This window comes from Anas acuta, chromosome 16, assembly GCF_963932015.1.
Source record: "Anas acuta chromosome 16, bAnaAcu1.1, whole genome shotgun sequence".
NCBI lineage: Eukaryota > Metazoa > Chordata > Aves > Anseriformes > Anatidae > Anas > Anas acuta.
In genome coordinates this window covers 10936882-10949040 of record NC_088994.1, presented here as the reverse complement: position 1 = coordinate 10949040, position 12159 = coordinate 10936882, and the positions used below count along the sequence as shown (strand labels likewise).

At 38.7% G+C, this 12159-nt stretch overlaps 2 protein-coding genes across 4 annotated transcripts in view; both read right to left on the bottom strand.

Annotated features, from left to right (window-relative positions):
* Nucleotides 1-786: 786 nt before the first annotated feature.
* RAE1 (ribonucleic acid export 1) lies at nucleotides 787-10209 on the bottom strand. 3 transcript variants are annotated; one of them, XM_068700030.1, is made up of 13 exons: nucleotides 10076-10209; nucleotides 9589-9685; nucleotides 9354-9458; nucleotides 8414-8506; nucleotides 7496-7582; nucleotides 6494-6580; nucleotides 6154-6225; nucleotides 5532-5639; nucleotides 4413-4519; nucleotides 4248-4323; nucleotides 3564-3758; nucleotides 2044-2129; nucleotides 787-1556 (listed from the first exon to the last, which is right to left on the bottom strand). In XM_068700030.1, coding segments are annotated over exons 2-13 (1107 nt in total). In that variant the 5' UTR covers nucleotides 9679-9685; nucleotides 10076-10209; the 3' UTR covers nucleotides 787-1555. The 3 variants fall into 3 exon arrangements, with proteins under 3 accessions (XP_068556131.1, XP_068556129.1, XP_068556130.1); XM_068700028.1 differs by lacking the exon at nucleotides 10076-10209 and having other exon boundaries at nucleotides 787-1470; XM_068700029.1 differs by lacking the exons at nucleotides 787-1556; nucleotides 10076-10209 and having other exon boundaries at nucleotides 2043-2129.
* Nucleotides 10210-10378: 169 nt separating this feature from the next.
* The window catches only part of SPO11 (SPO11 initiator of meiotic double strand breaks), a 326125-nt gene continuing 324344 nt past the window's right edge, over nucleotides 10379-12159 (bottom strand). Inside the window, exon 13 of the mRNA XM_068700031.1 lies at nucleotides 10379-11569. Within this exon, the coding sequence (XP_068556132.1) occupies nucleotides 11450-11569 (120 nt within the window). The 3' untranslated portion in view covers nucleotides 10379-11449. The remainder of the gene's footprint in view (nucleotides 11570-12159) is intronic.

Here is a 12159-nt window from a genome sequence, read left to right as displayed (position 1 = left end):
ACCAGTGGAAGTTCTGCACACAGAATTTTTTTATTTTGCCATCAACAATCGCACACACAACCTTGAGTATACTAGCTGCTTGCTGGTGTTCATTTGACTGAGAAGACTGGAAAAATGCGCTAATAGCCAAAGATTACAGCATAACAATCAAAACTAAAAAACAACACCACCCTCAACAAAAAACAAGTTCTGTTTGAGCCAACAGCCAGCCATTGCTGCAGCTGCTGGGAACTTTTTGCTATCTTAAAGAAAAGGAATAGTCTCTGAATGTGAAAACTGAAACCACGTGAACATAGAAGCGGTAGGAACAAAGGTATCTTGAGAAACAAAGCCCAGAGAAGAGCATCTTTAAACAACAGCAGCATGAACTTTCCTCAAATATACACCAAGTAAGTGATGCACACTAAGCAGGAACTGATGAACACTAAAGAAACAAGTCTGAATTTAAAGGGCCAGGAAGCCAGAGATTTTGAAGACAGTTATGATTCATTTGTACTAAAGACTAATTGCCAGGTGTATGGCTGTTGTGATAGAAGGAGCCTGATTCATTCTCATAAAACAAAGGCCTTTAACACTAGTCCTCTAAGTTCTTTGCAGCAAAACCACAGGAATGATTTGTAATGAAACAGCAACTGGAAGCTGCATTAGATTTCCAGATAAGGCAGCTGGGACAGAAGTACTTTACTTTTAGAAAACATATCTGAGCTGCAGTGAAAGGACAAGAAGCTGCTTTTAGAAGGAAAGCACACTACCTTGCCCATGCAAATATAATAGAACCATTCAATATAAGAAAACGTTTAGTAAAAATTTTATTTGAAACATAGCATGTATCCATAACCATGTGTTACAGCGTACAGTCTTACAGAGTTTGTACAATATGACAAGTATTTTTATACATGCAGCATCCCCCTGCCCCCATTTTTTAGTCATCAGACAAAAAGAGTTAAACAGGAATAATACGCATTCACTTCTAAAAAGAAACTTTGGCATGTATACAACTGGATAGTTAAAAGTAAACAGTGGTAGATTCAAGTCAGAGACGTACATTGTTGTAACTTTTCTTCACAGCATTTTTGATCAGCGTTAACCTCACCAGCACTATTTTCTAGTTAATACAAAAATGATCAATTGTTCAGTCCAGAACCCCCTGCTAAGGGGCAAAAAGGGTTAATAGAGATGTAAAAGAACCAACTTTTAACTCTAAAAATGTCAGTTTTAAAGCAGTTCAGGCCACACATTTTGCACTCCTTGGTTTGGTCACGAACAGAACAAAACCTTTAATGGATTGCTCATATTACTGAACTATACATCACTTGGCACAACTGGCAGGGTCTCCTTTGGACTAGAATGAGTATCGTTGGCTCAAAAGTCATATGCATTGCTGGAGTGTAAGAATAAAGGAAAGCAGAACTTGCACTGTGTCCATCTTCTGTCTTGAGTTTCTGTCACTGCTATTGGTCACTTACATACCTACCAAATTCATCCAAAAAAAGGGGAAACAATTTGCAAGGCATTTCTTCCTGGCGTACAGCAGACAGTATTTCCATTTTAAAAATCTGAAAACAACGAAAGGACTCCTAAATACTAAGACACAACAAGCCTCCTTTGAAAGAACTACTTGCAATTCTTCAAGTATTTAGAAAAAATAGAGTATTTATATAACTTCTCCAGAACTATTATAATTAACATATTTTAATGTAGTACTAATTAAAAACAAATACAGAAATACAAATGGGTGAGCTTCTAAGCAGGAGTAACAGACTTAAATTTTGCTGCAATTTCATTATTGCTGTGGAATATACAGTGGTTAAATCCTGTGAACAGTAGGCTCTCTCTTATACGCATTAAAGTATCTTATTTGAAAAAGTGTCCTCCAGCAAGTCAGAACACATTTAATACAATTTTTAGACATCCTGCTAAATGTCAGCAATCCAAAATTGACTGAACCATGGTGCAATAGGGCACAAGTGGCAGAAGAGCAGTGGAGTAGAGGCATGAATGGCAGAAAAACAGTAGAGTAACACAAGTCAGACTCATACTCACTACTTCTTATTCCGAGGCTTTAACTCTTCCGCTGCATTTCGCAGAAAAATGTAGTTTTTCTTTTGTGGGTTATAAAATTCATGACCCTAAGAAAAAAAGAAAAATCTGTTTAGTTTCTATAAAGAGAAAATATTACAATTTAAAGAACATTTGTCTATTTTTAAGATATAAAACAATTCTTCATAAAAAGAATAAATCAAAAAAAGCATCTCTAAGCTCTGATTCATAGATGCAATGTAAGAGCTCTGTGCTTTTTGTTTGTGTCCATCTAGGCAGAGAAGAAAACAGAACTTTAATGCGTACTTAGTTTCACTTTGTGTTTTTTTCCCCATCTTTTATATGAAACAAGGTCACATTTAGTTACAAAATGAAGCCCAAGTTCTGCAGGCAACTGCAATGCAAATACAATATTCTGCATATTGACATTATTTACATACACATTACAAACTTAATACACAAATATTCAAAAGCAGGGAGAGTAAACAGTAATAAAGCTGTTAAAGTGCAATGCACAGCTTGAAACTTACCAAATCTACTTCACAGAAATGGTTCCAGAAAATAAACTTGGTACCTACTTGTTAACAGATCTGAAAGATACTTTGGTACATAGCTGCCATCACAGCCTACCCAGCATTTAGAACAGAATTTATCTGCCCCAGCATTTAACAAAGTTATCTTAGTTTGTGAAGCATTCACAAGACTAAATACAATGAAGTAAATTAAGATTTTACTCTCTTCGTTGCATGCAATAGAGTTCATTTGCGTGATCTCTGCACTTAGCCAAAAATGCTATAAATAGCATCCTCAAATTTAACAGCACTAGTTGTAACAGGCAATTAATAGTTTCCTCTTGTTGGTATTCCATTAAAAATCATTTACATTTCACCCTTGCAGTCCCCTTCCTAAACAATTAAGAACTGATTCTCCACATGTTGTGGTTTGTTGATTCTCTTGCATCTTGATGATTTGTTTTTGAGTCAAGTTTGGAAGATAAATAGGCAAGTGCCACCAGCAAGATGCACTGAGTGGTTCTGGAAATTTAGTATATGGCATTCAAACACTGGCTTAAGTGTTTACAACCACAGCTACAGCTTTTTTCCTTTTTTCTTATTTTAAGTTAAAAAGAATCTGCATGAGAAGCAGAGACATGCACTTCAAAGATTTGTGAGAACCTGTTAGCATTCCATATTGCCTGGTGACTCTCCCCACAGCAGAACGCGTGAGCAACAAGAATGACTTCTGAATCATGTAATTTACATTTTGTTCACCCACATTTGCAAAATATTGCAAAATAGCTTTGTTTAGTGCTCTTATACAACTGCTAAAAAACAAAGAACGCACTGCTTCGGTGTTACATTTCATCAGATTTCTGCCTACAATGACCACTGTACATATTCTTGCATGTCTATGAAGCTAGAAAGACTCTACCACTATTTACAAAGAACAGTAAAAGCCTCATGCGAAAGGAAAATTTTTAATTGCTAACTGTCAATGTGAATATGGGTCTACACCCCTCTTACCTTTGACCAATCATAACTGGAAGCATATGCAAATATATTCCCATTATGGTTGAAACAACAAGCAGCTATTGGCTGGTCAAGTTGTTCTGATGTTTTTAGCTTTGTTCGTGCATCTTTATCCCAGAAGCTGAATCTACCATCAGATCCTACTGTTGCAAGAGTACCATGGACAGGGTGAAATGCTATCCCGTTTACCTGCAGAATCATACAAAATACCACGTAAAGCACCACACACGTACACAGATGATCGGAACACTCACAACATGTGCTAAATCCTGCAAGTAAATACAATTACAGATAGCTCTTATCTTTTTATAGTGTTTCAACAGATATGAATCAGAATCAGGTATTTCTTGAAACAAGACACTGAAGCAACAAGGAAAGAATCTTTATTGTAGTACCTAAAACTTCAATGGATATTACACAATATACTAAGGATTGGTTCAAAATCATCAAAATTAACAAGTGTGGTCTCCACCAAGATTACACAATGAGTAGCTGATTTGGCTTCTGTTTTAAAGGAATTGCAAAAGTTTCTTTCCTCTTCAAGTATGATCATGAGTGCACTTTAAGCATTAAGTCTAAGATAACTTTACACAAAATAAAAGTTGATGGAGAACAAATTCATAGCAGGTTTTACATTAAAAACATATGCTACCCTATTGATATATGCTCAGTGCTTACCGCATAGATATCCTGAGGTGCTGACGTGTTTGTTCCATTGGAGCGATGACATTTGAAAGTGAAATTATCTTTTGCACTGAAAATAAAAAAAAAAGTGAAGTATTTTTATATTCTTCATTGTAAACTGAGTAATAAATAAAGGATGATCTAAAAAGCAATACTCACGGATTTGGGGGGTTGATATAATGAATAGCTACTCTTCCTTCAATACTTCCAAGGGCAAATCCGGTAGGTTTGTTCACTTTGTCTTTAAAAATAGCAACACAGCGATGCTAAATTTGAGAAAGAAAGTATTTCAGAAACTTGAGGGACAGATTTTCTGGATGCTGTTTTGCATAGAGACGCAAAACACTATATACAATAATGAAAAGTAAAGCACAAACAGAAAAAGTCAAGAGGAGTGAGTCTAATTCTACTTAGAAATCAGGCCGTATTATTTACATTTCTGAATTCTTATAGAGATCAGCTTTAGGAAATTTCCTAATGAGAAAAAAAAAAGTCTATATACTTAACAACTCAAGTGAAGAAATGACCTAAAACATTACGAATACTAGATGACCCAAACTTAAAACCTACCAACATCTATTTCTATGTTTCATTAGAATACCAGATATTAACAAAATGTAATCAATCCCACCTTCCTGGAATACAATAGCCATGGTACTTGCAGGCTATAACCACTTGCAAAATTTCAAACCACCAGTAAGCAACAAAATTATGAGTTGTAAAACAGACTCAATAGCAGGTTGTCTTCCAAACCCTCTAACTCTTGCAAAGGCCCTGCACAGAACAGGTCTGCAGGACATGACAAGGCTCAATTTTAATGCTGTGCACATGAGTATATAAAATTTATTTACATCTGCAATAATTTTGTAATTCATAGGCAAAATGTAAATTTGTATTAAATAAATGATATTTGTATTAAATAAATTTGCATTTATCGAATTAATGTTTCTGAAATTATTTGTACTTCACATACAATAGATTTTGATAAAGATCAATGAAGGAAAAAGGAAAGAGGTCATCTCAAAACACTTGTTGAACTCAGGGGTCTTGCATGAAACTCATTACACTCCATGCAGTCCCACCATAAGAAGCAAACAGACTCAGAGGTGTAGGCATTGGGATTTTGTTTTAATATACCACCATAATAGAAGTCAAAGTAGATCATGTGCCCTACTAAGATGAAGGATGCCATCTTTGAAACAGCTTTTTACCACAACCAGCAAGTCCAGAATGTCAACAGTCTGTATAAATACACTTGTAATAAATATAATCATTTACCTGGTGTTTAAGAGGTGATTCTATTCTTCTGAATTCAGATGGTTGGTTCTCTAACTGATAAACTATCAAACCCCTTTCAGCAGTGGCCACAGCAGCCATAGGATGAACCTAGGTAAGATTATAAAACAGGTTGGAAGAGAGGCAGTTGTGTTCACAGCATGACAGAAAACTCATGACAAAGAGTTTATTATTTTGCCAAAATCCCTGAAGAATTTAAAGGAATCAGACTATTTTCAGGGCAGGTGGGAGGTAAAGTGTTCACATGTAGGCTTATTTTGTAACAAAACGCATCAGTTCTTCCCTACCACTGAGAACCATGTCAAGAATCTTCTAATTATTAGATGACTTTTCCAGTACAAATTGCAACAGTGGTACACAACCTCATCCACAACTATGGGTAGGTCAGTTCTAGTGCTGACTTGTCTTTGTGATGTTAAAAAGATTCCAAGCGTACTTTGTGTAATGCAAGTACCTGTTTTCCAGGGGCTTGATTAAGAACATCAACATATGTTTTATCATCAAGTTTACGAGATCAAATGATAAGTCTGCATATAGCGCTAACCTACAGAAGGCTCAAAGACTGACAGACAACCTACTGATGCCAGTTTATTTCATGGCTTACCACATCTGCACAGTAACATCTTTCAGGGAGCTGCAGTGTCATCATAGGTGTTGGTGAGCGGGTATCCCAGAACTGATGGAAATAAAAACAAACAAGTTTAGGCTTGGAGTTGAGGATACACCATGCAAACTACTTTAGAAACGAGAAAGTAAGTGTTACCAAGTTGTTTCATTCCTGTCAATAGTCAGAGAGAGTACTGCAACTCTCTGTGAAGTAAGCTTATTTCATTTATCCGCCTTTTTATCAGTGTGTTTAACAAAATATTTTCACTTTAGACTAATATTTTCAAAAGCAGATTATTAGCGTGCTTTGTGTCCATTTGTTTATGTAAAAATCACACCTTCAAAGTTTTATCCCAGCTTCCTGTCATCACACAGCTGTAATTTGGTGCTTTAATCCAGTGGATAGTCTTCACAGGAGCGTCATGCTGAAAAAGAAGAAAAAAAGATAAAATAAACATACTAAGATAACAGCTCACATTTCTTGTTTACGTTCCTCATATTTTTACGTGTATTTACACTTTTTAAACCATTCAAGAAAAACAATTATTTTAGTCACAGCAGTTAGGATAAAGGTTGCAGGTCGTGACCTTACTGTGTTCTTTAGTGTTGCAAAATCATCCACAGAAGAAAAAAATGAGTCCTGAAGCAAAGAACTACAAACAAGTCAGCGATACAGTCAAAGCAGAAATACAAGCTACAAAAAGAAGAGTTTTCTACTTATTTATGGAGTACATTACCAACCATGCTAAGGAAAAAGCTTTTGTTGTGTTGTTTTTTTTTCCCCTCTCTCTTCTTATAATGAATACGTAAGAGAGGCCCATGTTAACTACACTAACAAGATTTTTAAATCAAGGATAAGATATCAGCAAAAAGCTGGTATTTGTGAAAGTAAATTTAACAGCATTTTATTATTTTCTTTACCCTAAACATTTTAAGTGGAAAAAGGAAGGCTAAACCAATCTATAATGTAATCAGGAGATAAGTGATAGCAGGTACTAGGCACCTAAAACAATGCAAGAAAACTGAAAAAACATGTAGGCTCAGACTATGTAATTAGCATGCAGCAAGGTGACTTACCAACGTCACCGCAGTGATGGAAAGAGATCTCAGGTAGAGGAGGAGGAACAGCTGCACAGGCTACTCAAATCACTTTGATTGCTTATCTCCCTATCCATAACTGCTTCAGTAGCTCAACAAAATAAAAGGCATTCTACAATCTCTTTCTCATATAGCAGCATCTACTTTGTAAGCGCTAAACATTATCTTAATTAACTAAGAAACGTAGCTTTTAATAAAAACAGAGAAGAGAAAAAAATTATATCGATTAGCTTGGGACTTACTTGTGCAATCTGAATAGCTTGATTACTATTGAGATCCCACATTTTGGCAGTTTTATCACAGGAAGCAGTAAATACTTTACTTCCATCCTGAAAAACAAGAAATAGCACAAGAGATTAAATATATTTGCATCATGCAATACCTACCAGAAAACTGTCAAGTCCTATTCTAATATAACATTAATGTGACATATACAGGGATTGTAAGACAAAAGAAACATAATGGAAATTTCTTTACAATATGCCAAAACGGTTCAAAATGAACTTCAAAACAGGTATTTCTTCATGCTTGGTACCTACAGAGCAGTAACAAAGATAAGGTAAAATGCAAAAATAATACAAAAAATATTCAGTATGTAGTTAGAAAGCTTTTTTGGGGGGGGAAATGCTTGATTTTGTTACTGCTTTTTTTTTTTTCCCCTTGTACTTTGAAACGTTATGTAAACAGTCCTGATAAAACCTTTAAACATTTTGCTGGTCCAGTCCTGACTAGTCAATTCCAGACTGTGTACTTTTGCTGTAAATATACTCCTGCAGAATTCCATGGGTTTGTTAAAATCTTATAAAAAACACATTCCATATTGTGAAAAATACAAATTCAATGAAAACTCAGCTTAAAATACAGTTTTAGATTTAAGGTTCTTCACTCAAGGCCTTTTCTAAATTCTGTTTTAAACCAAACAAGAAAGCTGTGCTAGCTATTACCTAGCTTTAAATAAGTCCTTAAACACTTTTACCTATCTCATCTGCCCACATCGATCTATTCTATTACAACATGCTTAGCACACATTAACAGTAACATAAGTGTATACAATAACCAGAGGATGCATCACACATGGCATTTGCATCTCTGGAAACCACATGCCAACTTATTTAGGTTTATAGTTAACATTGATTGTCTATTTTTAAATAGGGACATACATCGCTCCAGCAGCCATCTAGTACAGGCCCTGTGTGCATCTGCTGAGCCTTTGGAATTGTCTGTCCATTATCCTGAACCTCCCAGCAGCGAACCTGGAATAGGAGACACAGATATAGATGTAACATATTAGTACTATCAACTTCTCATCATAAAGATGCCAGCCTTAGCTTATTATATGATTACAAACACCAAACTCTTTTTTGAACCAATTGAAACCTCGTCTCCTCTACGTTCACCTAAAGACCTTCACCTAAACAGGCATCCACACTCAGCCCCACAATTCCACCTCTGAAGCACCTTATGTGCCTCACGGAATACCTCGCAGTGCTCTCCTGTGGAACCCCTTAACTGCTAGCTGCAAGCTGCCAATTGCAGGGTACCAGCCAACAGACCAAACAGAACAGTTAAAAGCTGCACTCAATTCCTGTTTTCCCCTCCCTGTTTGTGCCAATTGGGATCAAACACTTGGATCCAAACAGAAATTTCAGCAAGGCTGAAATTAGGAGCTTGAATATAGGAGCTTGATTTTTGTGGAGACTATCCTGTCAAACAAGCTAAGATTCACCATTGCATGCATCGTTCTTCCACTGGGCAAATTGTAACTATGCCAATCTAATTCTATAAGAAAATGAAGCTGAAAAAGTAAGAAAAAAGCAAACGACGTAATAAAAACCTAATAGGAATAACATTAATTACATATTCTGAGCAGAACTTTAAAACCATAGGCAGAGGAACAACTTATATGAATATCACAATGCAGTCTCTTAGATAAAGCTGCTACATCAAAATTTTTAGTGCCTAGGCATTAAGAAACAAATCTTGCAACTGCAAATAGAAAGATTTTCAGTTCCCTTACATAAGTCTTTAGGACCACATTTTGCACTTTAGGCACAAATGCTTTCACTTTACTCATCTGTAGGCCTCACTGCGAGTACTTACATCATTTGCCCACGACCCTGCTATTAGGAAGTTACCCGGCAGCGTTGGAGGACTGAACGCTAAACAAGATACGCTGTCATCAGGCGGAGACGTTACTTCAATATCCTGTAAAGGACGGGAGACAAAACAAAATTAGCCATACTTGAAAACTGTGTCACTGAGCTCCTGCAGCTCCTCCAGGATGAGCTGGGTCGCACTGCTGCGCCACACCACGCAGGAGGGTTCACGCTCATACCTTCATCGGGTTATGGTTATCCGCGGTGGTACTGCCAAACATGCTGGTACCTCCAGTCCCGAACCCCGAGGTTGATCCGAAAAGACTCATCCTTGCTCTGCAAACGACAAAACGTCCCCCTGAGCACCACAGGGCACCCCTCACGCCGCGTCCCACCACAGCCACCACGCAGAGCACACCCCGGCCAGGAGGCAGCCAAATACACAAAACCACGGCATATTTCAAAGCAGAAAAAAGCCATTTCTGGCTGCAGCCGAGTCCCCAACACCCCCCCCCACCCCCGGCAGCCCCCAGCCCGCAGCCCCCCTGCGGGGCCCGGCCTACGCCGCGGCCGGCGGGGCGGGCAGGAGGCCCCGCGGGCGGGGCAGCGCCATGTCGCGGCCGTCCCGGCGCCCCGCGGCCGTTCGGGGCCCTCCCGTTAGCCCCGGTCCCCGTCAGCCCCTGCCCCAGGGCCGTTGCCGGGGCTCGGGGCGCTGCCCGCGCTCACCGAGGCGCCGCTCCCGGGCCGGGCCAGGCCGCGCTGAGCCGCGCAGGCGCCGCGGACAGAGGGGAGGTGGCGGCGCCTGCGCCCGGGCCGGGCTTGGGGGCGGGCAGCGGGGCCCCGCTGAGGGGGCTCGGGGCTGAGGGTTGGGGGGGTGGTTATGGCACCTGAAGCTAGGGTTAGAGGGTGGGGAAGCCCGACACGTTTAAATGGGAGTTAGGCGGTGGTCGAACATTTCTCTGAGGAGTGTGGAAACTCGCTGTCGTGAAAACAGCCTTATATAAGGCCGGGTGTAGGATCACAGAATCATTACGGTTGGAAGAGCCCTCCAAGATCACCTGGTCCAGCCACCCCCCTACCACCAGTGTCACACACCCAACCCTGTCCCCAAGCACCACGTCCAACCTTTCCCTGAACGCCCCCAGGGACGGTGACCCCACCACCTCCCTGGACAACCCGTCCCAGTGCCTGACTGCTCTTTCTGAGCGGAAATGGCTCCTCATTGCCAACCCGAACCTCCCCTGGCACAACTTGAGGCCATTCCCTCTGGTCCTGTCGCTAGTTACCTGTGAGAAGAGATCAACCCCCAGCTACCCCCAACTTCTTTTAAGGTTCTCCCCTGAGCCTCCTCTTCTCCAGACTAAGCAACCCCAGTTCCCAGTTCTGCTGGTGTATTACTTGTGCATCAAGATTATTTGTGCACCCGGACACTGGAAGTTGCTAGCAGGCAGTAACACTGCTACAGTGCAGAAAATAAAAAGGAATTCGAGTTCCTTTTGATTTGGATACTGGTGGAGCAGGAGTAAAATATAAAGTCTACTGAAAATATTATTCGATGACTCTGTGGATCAGTTTTAGAAATATTTTCTATGTAATCAGTTTGGTTTCTTCATGTAAAATATATTATACGCTTTAATCACTGCAGTTTCCAGCTTCTTTTTACTGTTTTAGGGCCAACTTAAAAAAAAAATGAACAAGGGATTTTGTTATGATGTGCATCATTAACAGGGTTGTTTATTAAATTCTTAATCAGTAACATCTGCTTGCTTACTTGTTCATTGAAAACAAATAGCAATTTGGTTGCTGGAACATTTATAGCTGCTTGAGATATGCAGTAACGAAGAACTATTCTCTGACTTTTAGGTTTGAGTTTACAGTGAACACAAAATACCACAGCGCTGTACTTAAAATTATTTTCAGGAGAAATTTACCAAAAAATTGTTAACAAAGCCTTTTACTCTTCAAAAATTAAAAGGACTGTACAGCATTATTTTCTGCTTTAAAAGAGTAGATAACCATAATCTAGCTGTAGTGATAAACTGAACAAGAAGCAGTCAAGAAAGTATTATCAAGAAAAACAGTTAATTGGCAAACAAGCATTCATAACCATCCACCAAATTGCAATTTGTTTGGTAAATAGACTCTGGAAAGATAATCTGATGAAAGAGAAGTTAAAGCTTGAATTTCAGCCTTCATTTTAGATGCTGCCATAATTTCCAGCTAAAAAAAAAAAAAAAAAAGAACAAAATGCATGATGCTGCAACCACCTCATCTTATTATTTAAATAAGAATTACACTTGTTGGATGTGCATATAGAGCTACAAAGTTAGTATTACTGGAAATGGTGCTGCAAACTCCCTGCCACTGAGCTGAAATTATTGTATGCTCATGTGTATACCTCACAGCAACACAAACAAATAACTTATAAGGTGAGTATAAACAGCAAGGGGAAGGTACACAATACCTTTTCTTCCTTTCTAACCATTTAACACAATAGGTGATTTAAAAGTTACAGGCAAGATCAGAGGACAAGTACAGAATAAGAAATTTTTTTAAGTGTTCCCCTACTTCTAAGTATGTAATATATTCTGCAATATTTAAAATAACATTAAAATCCCATGTACAGCTTATGATCATCAGATGACTAATAGCAGGAAGGCTAAAAAAGCTGCCAGTCCTGGCCTGTGAACAATTGAGCCCCAGTGATTTGGAGAGACAGTGGACATGAATTTATCAATCTTGCTGCCTTTTAGTGCTGCAAAAACTTTCTGCTACACTAAGAGCTTATAAAAATAAAGAGAAACAGGATT